At 45.2% G+C, this 23,634-nt stretch overlaps 2 protein-coding genes across 5 annotated transcripts; both read left to right on the forward strand.

Moving 5' to 3' along the window:
- The first annotated feature begins 110 nt into the window (after positions 1-110).
- OSCP1 (organic solute carrier partner 1) lies at positions 111-18,799 on the forward strand. Of its 2 annotated transcripts, XM_048825726.2 has the most exons (11): positions 111-307; positions 5,442-5,471; positions 11,352-11,506; positions 12,215-12,382; positions 12,840-12,920; positions 13,626-13,729; positions 14,182-14,310; positions 14,999-15,068; positions 15,862-16,001; positions 16,792-16,855; positions 17,598-18,799. In XM_048825726.2, the coding sequence occupies exons 1-11, from the start codon at positions 196-198 to the stop codon at positions 17,712-17,714; spliced, it is 1,170 nt and encodes a 389-aa protein (XP_048681683.1). In that variant the 5' UTR covers positions 111-195; the 3' UTR covers positions 17,715-18,799. The 2 variants fall into 2 exon arrangements, with proteins under 2 accessions (XP_048681683.1, XP_048681684.1); XM_048825727.2 differs by lacking the exon at positions 5,442-5,471 and having other exon boundaries at positions 113-307.
- A 1,403-nt stretch (positions 18,800-20,202) lies between these two features.
- LSM10 (LSM10, U7 small nuclear RNA associated) lies at positions 20,203-22,353 on the forward strand. 3 transcript variants are annotated; one of them, XM_048825734.2, is made up of 2 exons: positions 20,203-20,344; positions 21,524-22,353. In XM_048825734.2, exon 2 carries the CDS (start codon positions 21,541-21,543, stop codon positions 21,910-21,912), a length of 372 nt encoding a protein of 123 aa, XP_048681691.2. In that variant the 5' UTR covers positions 20,203-20,344; positions 21,524-21,540; the 3' UTR covers positions 21,913-22,353. The 3 variants fall into 3 exon arrangements, with proteins under 3 accessions (XP_048681691.2, XP_048681693.2, XP_074977400.1); XM_048825736.2 differs by lacking the exon at positions 20,203-20,344 and adding an exon at positions 20,390-20,524; XM_075121299.1 differs by lacking the exon at positions 20,203-20,344 and adding an exon at positions 20,851-21,086.
- Positions 22,354-23,634: the final 1,281 nt, after the last annotated feature.

Here is a 23,634-nt window from a genome sequence, read left to right on the forward strand (position 1 = left end):
CCTGCGCCGCGTGTCGGGGGGAGCCCCGGGGATTCCTGTCGGCCAAATCACCCCCCTTCCCCTTTAAGAGGCCGACTCCGTCAATAAGCCGCCCCCTGATTGGTTGCCGCCCCCTCCTCGGTGCCCTGGCAACGGCGTCCGCGTTTCCGGGAGCCCGGAGCGGGCGGCCCCTCAGGCGCTGCCCGGCCCCGCGCCATGTCGGCCCGCTCGCTGCCGCTGCTCTTCCTCAACCTGGGCGGGGAGATGCTCTACATCCTGGACCAGCGGCTGCGGGCCCAGAGCATCCCCGGGGAGAAGGCCCGCAAAGGTGAGAGCCCGGCCCGGGGGGGGCCGCCCCCCGCCCCTCCCCAGAGCATCCCCGGGGGGGGCCGCCCCCCGACACAGCATCCCCGGGGGGGCCGCCCCCCGCTCCGCCCCTCCCCAGGGGCCGCCCCCCCAGACAGAGCATCCCCGGGGGGGCCGCCCCCCGCTCCGCCCCTCCCCAGAGTATCCTCCCAGACTCAGCACCCCGCGGGGCCGACCCCCTGCCCCTCCCCAGAGCATCCCCCCCCCCGGGGGGCCGCCCCCCGACACAGCATCCCCGGGGGGGGCGCCCTTCGCTACAGCCCCCCCCCCCCCGCCCCTTCCCAGAGCATCCCCAGGGAGCAGGCCCGCAAAGGTGACAGCCTTGTGCTAGGGGACAGCCCCCAACCGCCCCCCCAGCATCCCTAAGAAGGGCCCCAAAAGTGAGGCCTGGGGCAAGACTGCCCTGGTGCTACTCTGCCCACTCACCTGCCATGTATTGGCTTTAGAGCCCCTCCAGTATTGCAGGCTGGTGGAGAAGTTCCTGTGTATCATAGCCTAGGCTGACACTGGGAGCGGGGCGTAGGGAATGGAGCATGTGGGAAGGTCTAGGGCTTTTTAGAGGAGGCAACTTCACCACCACCCCTTTCCCTGCACCTCTGAAATGGACCCAACTTGAGTTCCATCCCTGTGGCAGGCTTCAAAATGCTCTCCCCATGGGGCCAGTAGGAAGCTTTCCTGGAGCAGCTCAGACCCTTATGCAGAAATTAGATACTTGTTTGGGTTTTTTTAAGGCCCCACTTCTTGCCCCAGTGGTTTGAAAGGGGAGTCTTGTGTCTGTGACTCAAACTTATAGTTGCTGTTTAAAGTCCTGTAGACAGCAAACAATCATGTCAATTTCACAGTGGTGCTTAGGAATCTTTGAGCCACAGAGGCAGGGCTGGCACTGTTCACCAATGAAGGGGATATGAACACCAGAGGCTGCGGGTAGGGTGGAGCAGCAAGCCCACAAATCAAGTGCCCCTGCAGGGCCGTGAAACAACACTTTCCCTTCCAGAAGCCAGGAGGGCTGGTGCTTCAAATGTATCAAATATCTACTATGCACAGAATAGAAAAATAGGACAGAGTTTGAAGACCACACCTGGGTGCTCAGATGCCATGTTGATAAGTGCAATATAAACACCTAGAGAGAATCTGAGCACCTGGGAATAGGGGAGGTGCATTTCTCACCTGTATTATCCCTCCTGCACCTGGGTGACTGTAGCTCTCCCTCTCCTTGCCTTTTGGTTGGCCTCTGGCTAGTAGCTCAGATGCTAGGACTAAGTTCGAGAGCCCTAATGGGGAGGCATCACATCTCCAGATGCTGGTGATGGATATCTGCCTAAAGACTCAGTTTCCTTTACATGTCTGACATTTCTAGAGTTATGTTCATATTTACACCGCTACGCAATTTAGCTTCATCCCTAAAGAGAGTCAACAAATAATTCACACACTCTTTTGGATCCTATATCTTTGGCTTTCTGTTCAAGAGGCTTTGTACACTGCCCTCTAAATAGCTGAGACTCCATGAGCAAATTTTGTGCTAAACTAATTTTAAAATGGCTTGTTGCAAGTACATATTGAGCCAAGCTGTTTTTTTTCTGGAACCATGTTTAAAATTTGTCTTTAATGGAGTTTTAGACACAGCACTGCTGGATACTTAGACTCATAGATGTAAATGGTGATGTTACATTTTGAACAGAAAAATTCTGGCTAATGTAAGTGTGTGTGTCGGGGGGAGGATATTGTTGAATGTGGATCAAAGCTACACTCCAGCTGTCTATACTCCATTTCCATTCTGTACGGCACAGTCATGCTCTATCCCCCTACCTAATATATAGGTTTCTTCCAACTGTTACATCTTTTATGGAAACCTTGAAATCAACAGTTCCAGTCTGAAACCAAGGTTTGTGATTAGATCCCCTTAATTTAGGGGCAGATGTGAGCACCTCGTAGCTGCCTGGGTGGAAGCCTGTGTATGGGAAATGTATGTTCCACTAGAATAGGAGTTCCACTAGAATATTATAATGTAAAACGATACGACGTCGTGCAGAGGAGAAAATGTGCCCAGGTGGAAGACTTTACTGGGTGTGCAGAGGACACATTCTTTGCTGCTTTGGGGAAAGGAATGACTCCTTCCCACTGATCCAGGAACAGACTGGAGGGCAGCATCTACATCTCTGCTCTTGGTCACTGTGAAGTAGAGGAGAGGAGGGTGGGAATTAAAAAAGAAAACTGAGGAAATCCCAGAAGACCAAGAAGCAAATAGAGAGAACACCAGTCATGGATGTACAGAATAAGGTGAAATATTATCCTTCTACTAATTCCATCTACCAAGAAGCGACTTTGCTGCAGCACAAAAATGACCTCAAAGATGCTCATTCATGGTAGTGTCCTGTTTTTAGCAATTTCACTCTGAAATATGATCAATCACTCTCCTGCTCCAAAGTAATCTACCGTTTAGTAGTAAATTAGTCTCATGCAGTCATGTTTGTTGGGTGATAATTTCCCTGTATTTCATTTATATAGGAGAGTTATTAATATACTTACTATGGTATCAGAAGGATCCTGCAAAGACAACATAGTCATAACAAGCATTTCCTAATCAGGCCATTATGGTCTTAGATTAATAGATTCCAAAGCCAAAAGGGACCATTGTGATCATCTAGTCTGACCTGTATAACACAGGCCATAGAACTTCCTGAGAATAATCCCTAGAGCAGATCTTTCAGAAAAGTATCCAATCTTTATTTTAAAATTGTCTGTCGGTGATGGAAAATCTACCATGACCCTTGGTAAATTGTTCCAATGGTTAATTACTCTCACCATTATAAATTTATGCTATCTTACACTAGGTATCTCTCTGGTAATGACTGCATGAAGCTGTTATCATTAGGGCTCCATGTTTGGCACGGAGGTCGCGGAAGTCATTGATTCTGTGACTTTCCGTGACTTCTGTGGCAGCCAGTGGGACTGACCCCAGAACTGCCCAAGCAGCTGGATCCAGGGCCAGCTGTTCAGGTGGCCCTGGGGACAGCCCCACTGGCCGCTGCTGGAGCAGCTCGGCAGCCAGCCACTTGGACAGCCCCGCAACCAGCTGCACCAGCCACTGCTGGAGTGGCCCCGGAGCCAGCTACACTGGATGCTGCTCTGGCAGCCCCAGGCAGCTGGCACCAGGGACCGCCTGAGCAGCGGTCTCCCAGGCGGCCAGGGTAGCCGCTGCTTGGCAGCCCCTGGCAGCTGGTGCTACTGGCCCTCCCCCCCCCACCTCCCCAGCAGCGGGGCCCCCAGACACCTCCCTTAGCAGCAGCAGCCCAAGCTCCCCCTCAGCAGCACCCTCCACCCTCCAAGATTTAGTCAGGGGTATTTATAGTATAAGTTATGGACAGGTCATGGGCCGTGATTCTTTATTTCTAGCCCGTGACTTGTCCATGACTTTTACTAAAAATACCCGTGACTAAATCGTAGCCTTAGTTATCATACTTATCTACATCTCCAGAAAAATCATCACTTCTTTACATACTAGAGATTGCTACACTTATTTCAGTAAAGAGCTGGAATGGGTGGAGGCTTACAATAGAAGAAAGTAAAAACTAAGATTGTGCATTTGGTTATCATGGAAACTCAAATACACTTGAATATCTCTGTATTTGTATTTTGGAGCTTAATGCCTCAGGGATCCATTTATGGAACCAAAATAACTCAAGATTTGGTCTTCTCAACAATATTTTCATTATCCTGGTTCTGAAATATTGCAATAACAGCAGCTGAGGTGTTATTTTTGGAGAAACAAAACCACACAATTTTAAAAATAAGAGAAACATAAATATATGACTACTGGACTTTGTGCCTACCCTAGTAACATGTTTTTGGACCCTGTATTTATCAAGTTGTAGCATCATTATTAAATGTACCTCCCCCTTCGATTTCATACTTACTGCACAAAAGCTCCAACCTTAAATCAGTAGCATTATGCAACTCTCATTGTAACATTTTCTGAATTAAACAAATTAAGGTTAAAAATAAACCACTTTCTTCTCCCAACCATGATTTTATATGGGGCAGGGAAGGAGAGCCCAAGAACTTTAAAATTTCATAACAATAAGAAATAAGGGAAAAGGTTCATTATGCTTTTCCATCTGTCCTCCCAACCTGAAAAAAACTGCTTAACAGTAGCAGAGGATAGATTACAGGAAGCTATTTTTAACAATTCATATTATAATGGCTAAAGTAATGACAGAGCTATCTTATTGCACCATCGCTGTGTACTGTTCAGGTGGCTGGAGGTACAAAACTTAGGTTTGGCCTACACTACCAACTTATGTCAGTATAACTACATCACTGTGGAATGTGGAAAATCCACCCTCCTGAGAGACGTAGTTATGCCAGTCTAACCCCCAGTATAGACAGTACTATGTCGACAGGAGGGCTTTTCCCACTGACATAGCTACCACCTCTGGGGGAGGCGGAGCACCTGTGCTATCAGGAGAAGCTCTCCTGTTGGCGTAAGTAATGTTTTCACTACAGCTCCAGTAGCTGCACCGGTGCAGCTGCAGTGGGGTAAGTGTAAACAAGCCAGTAAACATAATGACCCATGAGGTGTGAATTAGTGAACAAGTTCTGACACATCTCGATGAGAACATAGGACCTGCACTGCTGTAGCTGCATTTTGCACTCTGGAAGATTCAGGCTTTATTTCGGTTGAGATGTGGTTACAGCTATGTTGTGATATCATTGGTTAGAACTGCGGACTCTCTATTGTTCACTTGTGAGTAATAAATCTAGTTGTATTGAAAAGAACCAGACACATTAGCTCTTCCCTTTCCCAGCTTGATGTCAAAAGTGCTGAGCATTTGCTTGGGATAAAATTCTGGCCTCAGTGAAGTCAGTGGGATTTTTGCCAATGACCTCAAAAGGGCCAGGATTTCACCATTAGTGTTTGGTTTTTAATGTGAGTGAAAGGTAAAAATAGCAGGCAGCCTTTTCTTGTTAAGCATTGAATGCTGACATGAAAAATAAAGTCCATTAACTAGATTTTTCCAATTTCTTTCTTTTAATCTCCTTGCAAGTATTGTTCTTACTACTTGAACCACTGTTTTTGTTTTGTATGCTTCGTGTAGATGAATGGACAGATGTGGACAGGAAACGAGGTACTGTAACCTTTTAGCTGCATGCAGTAGATCAACACAGCCATTTGCACATACGCACACCGAACCCATATGCACATATACACTCCGAACCCTGTTGCCACAGTGTTGTAGTTGTAGCAGTTGTCAAGAACACAAAACAGGTGATTCTTCAACCAAGACTTTCTGTTTAAAAAATACATTAATAATTTTAGATCTAAACACATGTAAATCAAAGACCCTTTAACAATAAATATCTTTCAATCATGCAGCCCTTAAAAATAGCTTCTCTGAAAATTAATTATAATCAGAGCAATGCATATTAATAGATGGTATCTTCACCAGAGAACTTTCTAGCCAAATCTGAATGTCTTAGTTGATTAACCTTATAGAAATACAAGCATATGACTGCATGAGTTCTGTGAGCATTGTTCATGTGTAAAATGCAGGCAGTAATCATGTATGCTGCATAGCAGTATTTCTGTAAGGATATTCCCAATTCCCTAATTCTCTACCTTCCCTGATCTCCAGTTTCCAGGGCCCAACACCTCTTTAAACAGCTTCCTTTTAATAGTTATGATTCAGTTTTCAGAATAAAGCCTTCAGCATTCTCTGTACATTAAGCTAAGGTTCTTTTCACTTGATATATAAGTAGGGCTGTCAAGCGATTAAAAAAATTAATTGTGATTAATCGCACAATTAAAAACATTAATCATGATTAATCATGCTGTTAAACAACAATAGAATACCATTTATTTTAAATATTTTTGCATGTTTACTACATTTTCAAATATATTAATTTCAGTTACAACACAGAACACAAAGTGTACAATGCTCACTTTATATTTATTTTTTATTACAAGTATTTCCTCTGTAAAAAACAAAAAAAATTGTGTTTTTCAATTCACCTCATACAGGTACTGCAATGCAATCTCTTTATCATGAAAGTTGAACTTACAAATATAGAATTATGTACAAAAAAAAAGAAAACTGCATTCAAAAATAAAACAACGTAAAACTTTAGCGCCTACAAGTCCACTCAGTCCTACTTCTTGGTCGGCCAATCACTCAGACAAACAAGGTTGGTTACAATTTGCAGGAGATAATGCTGCCTACTTCTTGTTTACAATGTCACCTGAAAGTGAGAACAGGCATTCACATGGTACTGTTGTAGCTGGCATTGCAAGATATTTACATGCCAGATGCGCTAAAGATTCATATGTCCCTTCATGCTTCAACCACCGATCCAGAGGATATGCTTCCATGCTGATGAGGGGTTCTGCCTGATAACGATCCAAAGCAGTGCGGACTGACCCATGTTCATTTTCATCATCTGAGTCAGATGCTGCCAGCAGAAGGTTGATTTTCCTTTTTGGTGGTTTGGGTTCTGTAGTTTCTGCATCAGAGTGTTGTTCTTTTAAGACTTCTGAAAGCATACTCCACACCTTATCCCTTTCAGATTTTGGACGGCACTTCAGATTCTTAAACCTTGGGTCAAGTGCTATAGCTATTTTTAGAAATCTGACATCAGTACCTTCTTTGCGTTTTGTCAAATCTGCTGTGAAAATGTTCTTAAAATGAACAGGTGCTGGATCATCATCTGAGACTGCTATAACATGAAATATATGCAGAATGCGAGTAAAACAGAGCAGAAGACATACAATTCTCCCCCCAAGAAGTACAGTCACCAATTTAATTGACGCATTATTTTTTTAACAAGCATCATCAGCATCACCTCTGAAATGGTGGCTGAAGCATGAAGGGGCATACGAATGTTTAGCCTATCTGGCATGTAAATACCTTGCAACGCCGGCTACAAAAGTGCCATGTGAACGAACGTCTGTTCTCACTTTCAGGTAACATTGTAAATAAGAAGCAGGCAGCAGTATCTCCCGTCAATGTAAACAAATGTGTTTGTCTTAGCAATTGGCAGAATAAGAAGTAGGACTGAGTGGACTTGTAGGCTCTAAAGTTTTACACTGTTTTGTTTTTGAGTGCAGTTATGTAACCAAAAAAATCTGCATTTGTAAATTACACTTTCATGATAAAGAGATTGCATTTCAGTACTTCTATGAGGTGAATTGAAAAATACTATTTCTTTTATCATTTTTACAGTGCATATATTTGTAATAAAAAATAATAACATCAGGTGAGCACTGTGCACTTTGTATTCTGTGTTGTAATTGAAATCAATATTGAAAATATAGAAAAACATCCAAAAATATTTAATAAATTTCAATTGGTATTCTATTGTTATAAGTGCGATTAACTGTGCTTAATTTTTTTAATTGCAATTATTTTTTTGAGTTAATCGCGTGAGTTAACTGCGATTTATTGACAGCCCTATATCAAGTGGTATTGACATGTGAATATGCTGGAGTTTGCTTCCGTTCTTCTCTGTGGCTCCACAATGTGTTTTGTGCAGTTACATGTTCTTGCAGCATTTAAAATGTACTAGCATATCAAAAGGCTCTGTCGGGCTCTAATGTAACACATTCAAAAGTGGGATGCGGAGGATAAAACCACCTGATTTTCATATTGATTTGGTCCAAGGCACAAATGTGGATTCCACATAGATCAATCAGTAAAGCTTTAATACTTTAATTGTGCAAGGATTATACAGTAAAAACATGCCGTATCCATTGCTGGATGCTACTATTAAAAGGAAGGATCCCCGAGGAGTCAACAGTCCAAAATCACAAGGTTCTGTTGTTGATGATATCATGATGATTCAGGCATCATCCATCCTCATCTACTTCATTGACTTCAGTTATTTATCATTAATATAAAATTGTTCACATTTACACAATGAGTAGCTAAAGGAGCTGCTGCAACTGTGTAAAATGTAACCAGTGACTGGTGTCTGAAGCAGTAATTAGTAGTTGGCGGACTGTAATGTGAACATGTATGTGTCTGTTGTTCACGGCTGGAGTCAGTTACAACGTTGGTTGTCAGCAGTTGTGTACCTGGATTTTGTTTTAAATGGAAACTTGTAGCAGGTAAAAATGTGTAACTGTTTTGGTCTTGGATTATTCCTTTGGTTGATTTGAATGTAATCTGGGAAGCATGAGCTTTATCAAGAAAGAAAGTTATCTGCTTCCTGTCATGCTGGTGAGCCATCTGTTGTTAAACTGCATTAGAAACTGAGATGTGTGGAAAGAAAAGGAGGACTTGTGGCACCTTAGAGACTAACAAATTTATTTGAGCATAAGCTTTCGTGAGCTACAGCTCACTTCATGTGACATGATTATGGAAAAACCTCTGTGAATCCTCCATCTTCTCTCTCATCCATTGCATTCTCTCCTTGTGGGAATGTCTCCTGTCTGCACTTGGATCCCTTTCCCTGGTCCTGCTTGCTGAGCTCCCTCTGTGCTTAGTTGCCTTTTTGCTGCATTGCTTAGAGTGACGCGCCTCTGTTTTTTTTTTATTTTCCCAAACTCAAATGGCTAACATGTTCTCCTTGGGAGAACCTACACTCTGGGATCCCTTTGCTTGATCCAAAGCTATTGTCTTTAGTTCCTATAGTGAAATGTGGTATTAATTTCTTTATCAGAAGTGTGTTGTCAAGGTGTGTTTTTTTGAATGATACTGGGGTTGACTGTGCCCTTTTTATTTGTTTATTTATTTGAATATTTGTTGCTTTCACAGATCTATTTTAAGAAATGTGAATGGTTTTAATTGCAGGAATTAATTTATGTAAGGATTGATGTGTGTGGTTAATACAAGTCGTCCCATTCCATTCCATTGTGAAACACTTATAGAGAGACTTTGAGTATTGCTGCAACTCTAAATAGGATTGTTCTGCTACTTGTTTGGATGGCACTGGTAACAGGTGAAGGAGAAGACCTTAATGGATCTTGGTGGGCACAAAAAGTGTGCAGTGTGTGCAAACAGCTATAAAATATTCATGTTCGTATTGCCATGGGGCAGAAGGTCTGATTTTTTTCATGTCTGCCCAGCTGCAAAATAAAGTATGTAATGATTGATACTTATTAACATTGCATTAGATTTTCTTCATTACTAAAGGGATGTTGGATTGTCATTGTACTGCTGTGAAGCAAACTTTTCTGGCTAGGACTGACAAATAAAATGTTTTATGGACAGTACATTCCAAAGGTGGGCAGTGGGGGGAAGAAAAACCTTTTAATCGTAGTTGCTTTTATTTGGGTCACAGCTTCTTAGAAGCTGAGAATAGATTGGGATCCCCTATGAAATGTCTTAAGATGCCCACAAGGGGAAATGCTATTTTGCATCTTTGTAAATATTACCTCCAAGCAAGCATAGAGGGAATTGCATCAGTAGTGACTTGCGCTCCAGCACCCTGAATTATCTGTTTCCAGCTTCTCAGCACCTGAATGGTACCTAGCAGCTGCCCTGGATATCTAACTAAGTTTCCAGTATTATTTAGTGCCAGAGAAGGTGAAAATTGCTGCGACATAGCTCCCGCTGCTGTGCAGTAGACCCACTCACCACCCCCGCTCCCACAATAGTGAGCGTGCACGGCTAACTCTACCAGTAAGAAATAATGTCAGTATTTATATAACTAATCACGACCACCAAGTATCTCTTTGTTCTCTGACTTCTGTCCGAAGGTTTCTGTAATCTGCTTTGAATTTGCTAGCATCACTATCTTTGGTAGTGGTCATCTGCTTGGAAGAGGCTTAATCCTTGCTCTGTAGTCTTGGTATGGACTGCAATATTCGCTTTCATTCAGCATTTCCATAGTGGGACGTGAGTGTGTGTGATACAGAGTTTAGGGCCAAATTCAGTGCTGAAGACAGTGGAGTTACACCTCCTCGCATCACTGCTAAATTTGTCCCTGGTGGCCTTGGTCCCTTTCAGAAAAGCAGTGTACAGTGTACTCTAGATGTGTACGCTAGCAGTGTACTCTGATGGTTAGATCAGAGCACTGCGAGGCAGGACGCCATGGTTCTGTTCTTTGCTCTGTCACTGCATCTCTTGAGTAAGTCACTTAACAGCTCTGTGCCTCAATATACATATATAAAAAGGTACTATTCACCTCAGCAGGTTGCTGTGAAGCTTATTAAATGTTTTGAGGTGCTTTGAGATTCTCATATGAAAATCACAGTGGAAGAGCTCAGTATTATCTTCCAGTGATGCCAGTGTTTGAAATGCTTTCCTTACCACCAAAAATCCAAATCTGTGCAACACAAAAACTTCAGACAAGGAACCTTGAATAATTTGATAGACTTCTGTTAAAAAGAGGAAAAAAAATGATTTCTTACATTTCTAAAGGGAGAAAAAGATTCAGTTGACCATAATTTATTTTAAGATGGTAATGTGTAAGTCCAATCTAATTTAGAACCACAAAGCTTTCCCTGTGGAGCAGAATTACAGCTAAATAGGCATTAGATGCAGTATCAGCCTATTCACTGAACCAGACATTTCTAATTTAAATAAAAAAATAATAAAAGTGATAGACATGACTTTAAAAACAATGCATTAAAACGAGTCTTATTCCCATCAGAAAAAAAGTGTTTGTTGCCTATGGCTATGTCTACATTACAGACTTCTGCCAGCCCAGCTCTGTCATTCGCAGGGGTGAAGAAGTGTGATCCCTGACCTACAGAGCTGTGCCAACGGAAGCTCCTAGTGTAGATCCATTTATACTGGCAGAACTGCACTTTTACCAGTATAATTTGTTTCTCTCATGGGAGATGGTTTTTGTTTAGCTGCGTCCACACTTGAAGTGTTTGCTGGTATAGAATACCAGTATTTTTTTCTGTTGTGGCTCTGTGTGTGGTTTGCATAGGTAACAATTCATATGAATCCTCGCACACCCGACTGTCTTGTGTCCTCCATGTGGAACAAAATAGAGCATTAGCTATTTCTGAAATCTGTCAGTATAGAAAATCAACAAGATGGGTTCTTTTGTCTTTACAGTTATGAATGATATCATCACAACCATGTTCAATAAAAAGTTTATGGAGGAGCTGTTTAAACCACAGGAACTCTATTCCAAGAAGGCCCTGAGAACAGTGTATGACCGGCTGGCTCATGCTTCAATCATGAGGCTGAATCAGGCAAGCATGGATAAGGTAAAAAGATTGTCTTCCCCTCATAGATTATTCTAGATATTAGAAGCCATTTGTTGCTGTCTTCAATGCTGCTTCTCACTGGGTGTTGATTGCAGTAGAATTTTTTTATATCATTCTCAGTTTATCAAGCATTTTGTGACAGAAATACTCCATGCAAAAGTTCCTCCTCTTTGCTTTCTTTCTAAATCCAGGAAAGATGTTAGAAAATACACCTTAGTATCAGACACATTAAGATAACTCAAAACAACAACAAATTCAAAACTCTATGTTTCTGCTTTGATAGTGTGAAAGTGTTTGATTTGGGGTATTCATTAGGTGTGTCTTAATTTTAACTGTGTGTATGCTTATTACTGTTTGGGCATCCCCAAATTCATACCCTCAATTTTGTATGTGCAAATACCTGAATGTGTGCCTGCAAAGAGTATTTCTACATGCAAATAATTGTGGCTGTAACTAAGGAGGTTGAGGGAAGCCCCTGTGAACACTTTACCCTATGGGTTTAGATACTAAAAATTAAATTCTGCATGTAATAAGTATGTATAAAACCTACCAAAGGAATAAAAGATCATAGCTCTTACCATACAGGTATTGGGATGAGTTTTCAAAATCACTTTCCAGATTAAACTTGACTTGACAGTAGGATTTGCACCAGATGATGACTGACCTAGGCTTTTTGATCTAACCAGATTTCCCTGTATTATTTTACAGCTCTACGATCTTATGACTATGGCTTTCAAATACCAAGTTCTGCTCTGTCCTCGACCCAAAGACATACTGTTAGTCACTTTCAATCATCTGGATGCTATCAAGGATTTTATACGAGACTCCCCTAACATTCTTAACCAAGTGGACGAAACATTTCGGCAGCTAATCGATGTAAGAGCCCAGTTATTGGATGAACTATAGACCTCCCAGCTGTTTGTTTTTTCACTCTTTTTCCAATGTGGATCTTTTCTTTCAACCTTAGGGAACAACTGAAATCACTCTGCTCCCCTCTGAACCTGAAGGAAGGCTCTGAAGTGTTTTAAAAACACTGCTTGAAACTGAACAGTTTAGAATTCCAGTGTTGTTTTCATATTGGCTCACTTTAAGCTCTTTATTTATTTAAGGCCCAATCCAATTCCCATGAAAGTGTAAGTCTTTCCATTGACTTCAGTAGGAATTGAATTTGGAATTGGTTTGTTAACAATGACAGCTTACCACACTGCCCTTTTTTGATTTTTATTTGCAACACAATTTTGACATTTTTGTGGCCACATTTGACTAGATGGGACAGGTCATTCACAGAACAGCTTAGAAACATTACAGTTATAATTTCTTTTCTGTTCTCTAGATGTACAGTTGTCTCTCTGCTGGTGAATTTCAGCTGATCAGGCAAACACTCCTAATTTTCTTTCAGGACATGCACATCAGGGTAAGTGTCCCATTTCATTAGCCCATAAGAAAAACAGTGAGTTTGATTTTGTGGCAATAAAATGTACGTATTTTGTTATAATTACATTATTTTGAAACAGGTGTGTTTTTGCTGCTCGGGCTTGTAACTTGCATTGATGTGCTTGATCTCTCTGTAACTGAAAAAACTGAGCACAATATAAATAACAAGTGTGCCCAAGAGCTTTTACTAAATGAACGTCCCCTTCACTAGAATGGTATGAAAAGCAACGACTGTCCATACTCAGCTGCAGTTCTTTAAATACTAATATACAGACTGTTTTCTGGACTTGCGTTTTTCATTATTGGGAGATTTCACAAACCCAGAGATACCTGTTTATGTACAAACTCGACTGACAAACATTTTTCTTTTTAATTAAAGGCTTGACTAAGAAACCATGAAAAACTGGGGAATGACAGCAAGAATTCAACATTCCTAAATAAAATAAAGGGTTCTGTTTTATTCATTTGAGTATGATCAGTTAAAGTTAGACTAATACTTCCAGTCTGTGGACGATGACTAGAATATGACTACTGTGGGCCCAATCCCACAGTCCTTTCAAATATCAGCCTTCCTTTGATTTTTGGCAAGAATTACCATGCAGGAAGGCTGCAGGATCAGGCTCCAAATGGTTTACATTAGGAGTCATTTGACTGGTATTTTTGTGGGTGGGGTGTTTCTTTGCAGGTCTCCATCTTTCTAAAGGATAAAGTACAAAACTCCAATGGTCGCTTTGTGCTGCCAATATCAGGTCCTGTTCCATGGGGAACGGAAGTTCCAGGACTCATCAGGTGATTTCTAGACCATATTTATTATGTATGCAGCTCCCCCAGTGTGCATGGCTGCCCACAAAGGAGCAGTTGGTACCAACTGTAAAGAGAATACTTGTCCAGTGGGAAGTGCACCAAAACGATCATTCATTTCGCATAGATCACTGAACATCTGTTGGGTATTACTTATATAGCTCAGGATTTGGAACAATCTGGCAATGATCTGGCAATGAAAGGCTTAGTATTTCATCTGTAATCCCCTGTTCCAGCCCTTATGTTCCAGCCCCTTATTTATTCTTTTAAAATTACACCACTGCCTGTTATCAATTTAGTAATTTTTTATAATAGTATCAAACATTTGACAGAAGAGAGCTTGATTCCCCATCCTCCAGTATGAAGAGCAAAGCAAGTCAGCACTAAAGAGCATCACTAAATATCTTGAGATAACAATGATTTATTTTTATTCCTTTAAGGATGTTTAATTGCAACGGAGATGAAGTTAAAAGGGTTGAATTCACCAATGGTGGAAATTATATCAGTCCACAAAGGGAAGGTTCATTTGATCTTTATGGAGACAGAGTGCTTAAACTGGGGACAAATATGTAAGTAAACTGTCCTACATAGAAACTACATATAAAATTCTTAATAAAACCTGCTGAAGGTCAGCCTTGAAGATAAATGGCTCTTGATTTGTTGAGGAAAATATGTCTTCAGTCTTTGTATCTCATTGGCTTGTTGATGCCACTTCTGCTGCTCTTTATCAACTTGACACCTTTAGTTTAGTGATGTCTTCCTGGGAGGAGAATGACACAACTAGCAGTAGCTATGTATGGATGTATATAAATAGCCCCAGAAAAGAAACAGCAAAATCTTAACTCCTGTCCACAGCAGAGCTGAGGAATGGCTGGATCTGGTTTAGTACTACACCTTCTCTGAGCTGCATGTAATGATCACTTAGGTTGCATTCAGGGAATACATTTGATAACATAGATTTCTTCTGAGTAATTTTGCCATTCAGGAAAGAAGAGTTAGGAGTACTTTTTGCACATTTGTACTTTTCTTCACTCAAGCACTTTAGCACAGTCCGTATGTCAAAAAACTGAATTAGAACTGCTCATCCCAATTATTCACTGTCCCCAGAAAAGAATGTATGGTATGGATTTAATGTTATCATCCAGAAACCGTATTTTGAGCCTATGCAGGCAGAGAAGTCTCTTTGGCTCCTACCCTGTGTACAGGAACTGACTGTTTTTTCCCTGCATGCAGTAACTTTTTTATTTTTCCCTCTAGGTACAGTGTTAGTCGGCCAGTAGAGACGCATATGTCAGGAGCATCCAAGAGTTTGGCATCCCACGCAAAGGTCGGATGTCCTTCTATCCCCGTCATGCTTCACTAAGTTCTTGACCTCAGTGACATTCTGTGGCAAAAAGTATTTCGGTCTAATTACGCATTTATGTAAAAAAGTATGTTCTTTTATCAGTTTTGGATTTGCCACTGTTTTTAGTTTCATTCAATCTTCCCTTGCTCTTTTATGAGACATGAAGAACAGAAGCTCCCAATCTTCCTTTTCTAGACCATTCAGTATTTATATACTTTTATCATGACCCCTCCTATTCATCTTCCTTTCTCAGATAAACAATCCCAGCCTCTTAAGGCTCTGTGTGTAGGAGAGTTTTTCCAGGCCTCTATGTTGTTCGCCTTCTCTGAACTCCTTCCAATTTTATAGTGTCCTTGTTGCCATGGGCTGACCAGAGCATATTAGAGGAAGCTACCAGTGGTTTATATCATGGTTTAATAATTTTTTTCTGTATTGTTCTCTGTCCTGATCTTTATGCATGCTAAAATCGTTGTTTTTGTTGTTGTTTTCCCTAACCAGTTGTTTGACCTATTGAAACAATTGGAAGTTGGTTTTACAGACTTTTCAAGTGTTCGGTTTAGCCAGGCAATTATTTTGTCCTGTATGTGTAACCTCAGTTTGAGTCCATATGCGCTAAACATCAGTCGGCCACCATATTGCTTCTATAATATAAAATATTTAATAATAATATCACACTGAAAAATGTTGTCCTTTACAATACCAGGAACCAGCAAAACGAGTATAGTCCTTCTTTTTCTGTTTGTCCATCCAATGAATCCATTATTGTTTTCTGCAGGAGAATGCAGCCCCTAACCCTCTTGCTAAAGAAGAACTGAACTTTTTGGCTAGACTAATGGGAGGCCTGGAGATCAAGAAACCCAATGGCAGTGAGCCGGGATTCCGATTAAACCTATTCACAACAGACGAGGAGGAAAAGTATGCTTAATTCCAACGCAATTTTGTGTGTATGGTTTTGGTATTGGGGTGGGGAGAGGCACAGCATTGACAGTCCTGGAGACTGAAGCCCTTTCTCCAAAGCGAAGGTACAGCACAGGGCAAGCTTTCTATTATGGCTCAATCCTGACCTAGATGGATCCTCTCCAGGGACAAGAGAGGAGTTCAGTGTCTCTGGTGTGTTCACACCTTGGCCACTGCTGAAATTACCAACCAGAAATCCAGTTAGCACAGGTGGGAGTTTTTTGTAACGTGGAGTCTTCTCCACTATAAAGTGACTGAGGCCTCTAATTCCCCATTGGATGGTAATGACTTTTGATCGCTAGTGACCTGATAGATTTGAACTTGTGGCTGAAGCAAAATATTCTCTATCCCATTTCCAATCTCCCTCCAGCTCCTTTTAAGCAAATAAACATTTCACAAGATAAGAGCTTTATTATAGCCTTAATGACAATTCAGCGAATCCGGTCTCTCAGCTCTAATCATCCTAGTCTCTTTGATAAAGGATCTATTTTCTGTCTGCGGGGGGAGGGAGGGAAGAGGAAGGCTGCCATTCCACTGTCTGATTAGTTAAAGTTAAAGCTAGCTGGATGTGTTTTGTACTAGAGAAATACTAGCATCTCTCCATAGTTAGCAAAAGAATCATGGATGTTCAGGGGTTGCTATATGAAGAAGGATGCTCAGTAAATTAATAACCAACCCGATATTTCCCCTTCACTCCCTTATCTGTCATACATGAGATTAAGTAAACTTTTTTTATGCTTTCAATCAGATATGCAGCATTGACCAGGCCTGAAGAGTTATCTTATAAAGTTATCAACATACAAGCAACCCAGGCATGTATAGTGTATTTCAGATCGTTGATGTTTGTCATCTCTTTGTTTCTGAGAAAATAATTGATAAATTTTAAAAATATTAATGTATTTTGACAAAACCCTGTTAAGATCACAAATCAGTAATGGAAATTATGTGCAGACTTAGCAATTACAAAGTAATAGAATTTGAAATATAGCAAATATCTGCAACTGTATCTCCTTTACTCACCTGCCAAAGCACAAAGTTTTAAAAATATATAGCCTAGAGAAGTCAGACCCTATGGACCATTTGCCTGCTCCTGTTGCCCTATACCTGCAGATCCTCACATGCTTAACTTTAAGCAGGTGGTTAAGTATGTCACCTGAGTTTTGTATTCTGATTCCAGTCCTGTGGTCTGCACAGGCCAGAACTGCAAGGGCAGGCTCCATCATTAGCTATTTTAAGGGAAAAGCAATGGCCAGTGTTATCATTAACCAATGGGGGGAAGAGGGGGCTACACACTTGTTTTTATTTGTAGTGTTTACAAAACTGGTGGTTCATCAGGGGTTTAGTTAATTTCTCTGTAACTGAAAAGAATATTTTCTTAAACATACTTTTTATGTTAAAATACATAAAATTCAGAATGCTGAGGGATTTTCTAAGGTTATGATGACAGTTCTAAATTAGGTCAAATTTTGGACCTAAAGTCTTGAGGTGAACTCTCTGACAATAATTGTGAAATTAAGAATTTAGATGTTGGGTTTTTTTTTTCCTTTTCAACAGGACCAACAGCAGAATGAGGAGCTGGCTCGAATCATGGGAGAGTTTGAGGTGACGGATCAGCCCAGTCAGAGCACAAGCAAGGGAGATGATTTACTGGCTATGATGGATGAATTATGATACTCTGCTTCCCAGAGGCACAGGCAGAACAAGAAGCTGTTTATTTAGTCACTTACAATTTGACATAGAGAGAAACCTGCTGCTAGTCTCCTACCACATGGAGCTATTACAAATCCTGTCTGTCTGTGTCATGACTGAATGCACAGGCCAGCCTCTGAGCCCCGAATCAGTCTGGGTGGCATTAATACACATGCTACCAAAACCACTCTGATTTTAAATGTGACCTTTCAATATTTGCCTCCTTCATTTTCTGTGAAAACTCTAGATTGTTCCATGCCTCAGACTTAGAATCTTGCGTATTTCAAGGAAAGGGGAAGTGGGCATTCATGTTCTGCCCTGAACCTTAGCTGGGGGAAGTCTGGATACGTTAGACACCATTTATAATGGGAAATGTGAAGCTTGGTGTAATATATACTAGCTTGTGTGTGGTTCTTAAGCACTCATGGAAGGAACAGATCCTTCTCTTTGCCAGTTGAGCCAGAGATTTTGTGTGCTTCAATTCATGGAGCTAGCTGTCTGTCCACCACTAAACAGTAGCAATCTCTTTTTTGCTGCACTCATAAACGTGAGAGGCCTCGAAATGACCGACTATCAAAGAAAGTGTCGTTGTTGCGTTTCTATGTACCTGATGTATATTTGTTCACTTTTCAGTAAGGGACGGTAACATTCGTCACTATTTGTTTCTACCCCATCACAAAACAGCGGACTCCAGTTCTTCAGAAATATTTTCCCGAGTGCATAGGTTTTTCTGCCTTAGCGTAAACCTGTTGGCACTGAGCAATGTAAACTTCAGCCCCTAAAGGCTGTCTACCCCTTTTCTTATTGCCCCGTAGTGATATTCCTCTTTATAAATGTAGCAATTGGAAAGTAACTTTCAGCTGGATTACTTTTGTGGTCTGTTGTTTGCAAGAAATAAGGAACCTTCTCTTGGCTACAAATTAACTTGTCGATATGAATAAGTGGATTTAGTTCCAGTAAAATGTCAATAGTAGATTTACGGTAATAAATCAGGAGCTGATCCTAAATCATACATGCTAGTGAGGGCAGGGGCATTTTCTTTTTATCATTAAAGTAAAACAAGCCTAGTATGTGGATGAGTATAAGAGGGAGTTCAGGGTAGGGGAGACGGGGGGTGGTTCCATGGCCCAAGGGCGGAGATGGGGGGGTTCTATGGCCCAGGGGGGGTAGGGGAGATGGGGGGGTTCTATGGGCCAGGGGGGTGGAGAGATGAGGGCAGATGGGGGGTTCTATGGCCTGGGGCAGAGATGGGGGGGTTCCATGGCCCAGGGGGGTAGGTGAGATGGGGGGGTTCTATGCCCTGGGGGGGGTGGGGAGATGGGGGTTTCTATGGCCCAGGGGAGATGGGGGGGCTCTATGCCCCGGGGGGGGGTGGGGAGATGGGGGTTTCTATGGCCCAGGGGAGATGGGGGGGTTCTATGCCCCGGGGGCGGAGATGGGGGGTTCTATGCCCCGGTGGGGAAATGGGGGGGTTCCATGGCCCGGGGGGGAGATGGGGGGTGGTTCCATGGCCCGTGGGAGGAGATGGGGGGGTTCTATGCCCCAGGGGAGATGGGGGGGTTCTATGCCCCGGCGGGAGTGGGGAGATGGGGGTTTTTATGGCCCAGGGGAGATGGGGGGGGTTCCATGGCCCGGGGAGGGGTGGGGAGACGAGGGGGGTTCCATGGCCCGGGAGCGGAGATGGGGGGGTTTTCTGGCCCGGGGGGGTGGGGAGATGGGGGTTTCTATGGCCCAGGGGAGACGGGGGATGGTTCCATGGCCCGGGGGCGGAGATGGGGGGGTTCTATGCCCCGGGGGGGTGGGGAGATGGGGTTTCTATGGCCCAGGGGAGATGGGGGTTTCTATGGCCCAGGGGTGGAGATGGGGGGGTTTTCTGGCCCGGGGGGGTGGGGAGATGGGGGTTTCTATGGCCCAGGGGAGACGGGGGATGGTTCCATGGCCCGGGGGCGGAGATGGGGGGGTTCTATGCCCCGGGGGGGGTGGGGAGATGGGGGTTTCTATGGCCCAGGGGAGATGGGGGGTTCTATGCCCCGGGGGGGTGGGGAGATGGGGGTTTCTATGGCCCAGGGGTGGAGATGGGGGGTTTCTATGCCCCGGGGGGGTGGGGAGATGGGGGTTTCTATGGCCCAGGGGAGACGGGGGATGGTTCCATGGCCCGGGGGCGGAGATGGGGGGGTTCTATGCCCCGGGGGGGTGGGGAGATGGCCCAGGGGTGGAGATGGGGGTGTTTTCTGGCCCGGGGGCGTGGGGAGATGGGGGGTTCTATGCCCCGGGGGGGCAGATGGGCGGTGGCTCCAGGGCCCAAAGGGGCGGACGCAGTGAGGGGGCGGGCCTGCGACCTACGGAGGGCGCCCAGCCCCGCCCCACCCCGCCCCGCCCCGGACATGAGCCAATGGGCAGCGGCCGCCCTGCCCCCAAACGCGCGTTGAAAGGGGGCGGGCCTCAGCGCCTGGGCCCCGCCCTCTGCTCACTGCGCAGGCGCCGCTGGGCGCGCGGTGATCTGGGGAGCGGGTCCGGAAGAGGCCGAGTTCGGCCCGGAGCGCGCGGAGCCTGGGGGCGGGGCCAGCCCGGGGCGCCCCCCCTCCCCCCGCCCCTGCAGGAGCAGCAGCCCGGTGAGCGAAGCCGCCAGCCTGCGTGTGCGCGCCCGCGCGTGGCTCCCCTCCCCGCGGGCACGCGCCGGCCCCGGCCCGCGTCGGGAAGCAGCGGGTGCGGGAGCGGGGTCAGCCGGGCCGGGCCCCTCTGTCCCCCGTGGGTGGGGGTCGCTGTCTGAGCCGGGGCGACCCGGCTCCACGGTGAGGGGCTGGCCGAGCCCGTGGGCTGTTCTGGCCCCTCGCGGGTCGGGGCGGCCCTGTGACCCCCCCCCGTGAGCGCTGGCAGCCCCCGCGTGGGTGCGGGGCGTGGGTGCGGGGCAGGGGGCGGCGGCGGGGTCTCCGCCCGCGGCCGGTGTGGGGACGCGCTGCTCCAGGAGCTCAGACTGGACGCGACCCGCTTTGGCTTCAAGGGCAGGCGGGCTTGGTGGCCCCTCAGAGACGGACCCGTTTGTTTGAGCCTCGGCTTTCGTGGGCGGCCGCCCACTGCGTCGGATGCGTTCATCTCCCCCCTCTGTTTTCCACTGCAGGCATCGGATGAAGTGGGCGGCCGCTCACGAAAGCTGAGGCGCAAAGAAACGGGCCCCGTCTCTGAGGGGCCACAAGTCCTCCTGTCCTTTTTGCGGAGACGGAGGAAGGCAAAACCTGCCGTTTGTTTGAGCATCGGCCTTCCTGGGCTACCGCCCGCCTCCTCGCTTTGGGATCTCCGACTCTGCCGCTCCTGGGCCCCTGCTCGGGCGCCTAGGCCTTGCTGCCTCGCGAAGGGGTGCGTGTCCCCAAAACGGACCCCACGGCAGGCACGGCCTTCCCCGGGACTGACTGGTTTCGGCAGAGTGGTTTAAGGAGGGAATGGGACGGAGGCCTGTAGAGGGCGGAAGTGAGGCTCGTTAACCGGGGCTCCTGTCCTGTCTGAGGCGCCTGCTGATGTCCGTGATGTGCCTGTTGCAGAGAGGACTTTGGAGACTGATGCTTCTGGTTGTCTGGCCAGCGCCGTGTACCAGTGCTCAGTTCATCCTGAAAGCTTCAGCCGTGTACATATGTGTTATATAATGTGGTCCGGACAAACTGTCCCCAACGTTGCAGAGCTCGGGACTAGCGGAGGCCGGGGGCAGTCGGAGGTAGCAGCAGGACCTGTTGGAGAGAGTTAACGTGGGGTGAATTCAGCAAGCGTTACACAGGCTTCTCTTGCTCTTTTCCTTGTAGTTGGGTAGCGCTGTACAATGGAAATCAGCCACTCTGTCAAAGAGCGCACCATTGCTGAGAACAGCCTGGTCATCCTACTCCAAGGTATCCACGGCTACGTCACCACAGTCGATCTCCGCGACGAGAGCACCGTGCAGGGCCGCATCACCAATGTGGACGCCTTCATGAACATTCGCCTGGCTGAGGTGACCTTCACAGACAGGCAGGGCAGAGTCTCCCAGCTGGATGACCTGTTTGTGACCGGCAGGAATGTCCGCTATGTCCATATCCCTGACGAAGTGGATATCAAGGCCACAGTGGAGAAGCAGCTGCAGCTGATCCACAAGGTGCGCTATTTTGGAGGCCGAGACAAAGGGAGAAAGGAATTCCCTACAGCAAGACACAAATAAACTCTCCTGGGCGTTGCCCAGAATTCCCAGGGAGCTCTAACCTGGAACGACAGCTCTCAGATCCCTTATAACATCACCCCCACTTCTGTACTGGAAATCTTCCTGTCTCTGCTACCGTTTTAGAGACTACAACAAACATGTCTCATCCTGAAAGATCCCCTGGGCTGCTCTATCAAATCCCTTCTCCATTTGTTACAGGGTTTTGGTTTCTTAGGGCAGCTTCCTGACATTGGTGTTGGCGGGATGAAGGGGGGGGGGGAATGCAGACAAGGGATCATCCATAGGAGTTTATTTTTAAATTTTAAGGCCTCTGTGAAACCTTCTGGTGTGTTTCTTGATGCTCTGGCAGGTAAAGGGAAGGAGGACACTTTTATATCCTGTCTCGTTCTTAAGTTGATCAGTAAACTTTTTTTTCAAATAAAATCTTTATCCAGAAACCAACAGGCTTCTTCTGTGTTATCATTAGGTCTCTCCAGTGCCCTTTGCCAACTCCATTGATCTGTGGGTTGGGCCATAGCTCTATTTTTATTCTTTGATCAATGGCTGGTGGATTATTTCTGTTATCACATAAATCTTTGCTCACCAGCTAAGACCTGAGAATTCGCTACCTTCTCTCCATTAGGAAGTTAGAACCAGAAAGATCCTTCTGAATGGAAGGCAAGATGGAAATCTCAGCTCATGAGACAGGCCAGAGGGCTAGCTAGCAGGGACAATTGGATTATTAACTGACCCCTGGTTGCTCACCGTGTGTTATCCAAATGCTAGAAGTGGTTTTGCCTTTGCAGTGGAAAAGAGATCAGAAAGGCCTAGGTCATTGCCGCAAAAAAATGTAGCCATGCCATCTTTCCCTGGCTGATTAAACCCTGTCATCTCTGGTGTCCTGATTTAAAATGAAATGAAGTGAGCTGTAGCACACGAAAGCCGATGCTCAAATAAATTTGTTGGCCTCTAAGGTGCCACAAGTCGTCCTGTTCTTTTTGTGGATACAGACTAACACGGCTGCTACTCTGAAACCAGGGATAAGCCATCCTTGCTCTGCTGTGCGTATTCAATCCTGTGTCCGGGTGAGGTGGGTCGCACAGGCTGTGCCAGAGGCAGGAAAGCACACAGACTGCTGATAGCTCAACGGGACGAATCCCCTTCTCTGACACACACAGAAGGAGTCGCTCCTGAAATAGTTATGCCCTGGTTAACAGCTGACAGCCCCGGAGCTCTCCTAGCCTGTCACTGGTGCAGGTGAGATGGACAGTGACCCCTTGGCCAGTCGGGCTGGGAGCCCTTGTGCCTGGTTTGGCTCTCTAGTGAGACACAGACCAGTGTCAATAGTGTCTAGCTGAGTTTGTCCATTTCCTGCTAGCAGGTGGGTGGGAAGCTGTGAAGCTGGATCTTAAGTGGGGAAATAATAAAAGGATCCTTCCATGCACATGCTCTGTCGTTTTTGCCAGCCTGGCACCTGCTATGAGAGAGGACTTCGACCCCTACTGCTTTCGTCCTGGCACAGTGTACCAGCACTGCATGGCGTAGTCACAGAAGTCACACAGCCTGGCCTAGCCCTCCTCTGCAGAGCACAGTGAGTGATCAGTGCTACGTGGTGCTGACATTTGGTTGCACAAGAGACAGGCCATCTAACCCAACAAAGACATGTCAGCCGCAGACCACTCTGTTCATCCCAGCCATCCAGGGGGCAGGGAGGGTTTACCTAATCTTAGTAGAGAGGTGACT

Source organism: Caretta caretta, chromosome 19 (genome assembly GCF_965140235.1).
Source record: "Caretta caretta isolate rCarCar2 chromosome 19, rCarCar1.hap1, whole genome shotgun sequence".
Taxonomy (NCBI): Eukaryota; Metazoa; Chordata; order Testudines; family Cheloniidae; genus Caretta; species Caretta caretta.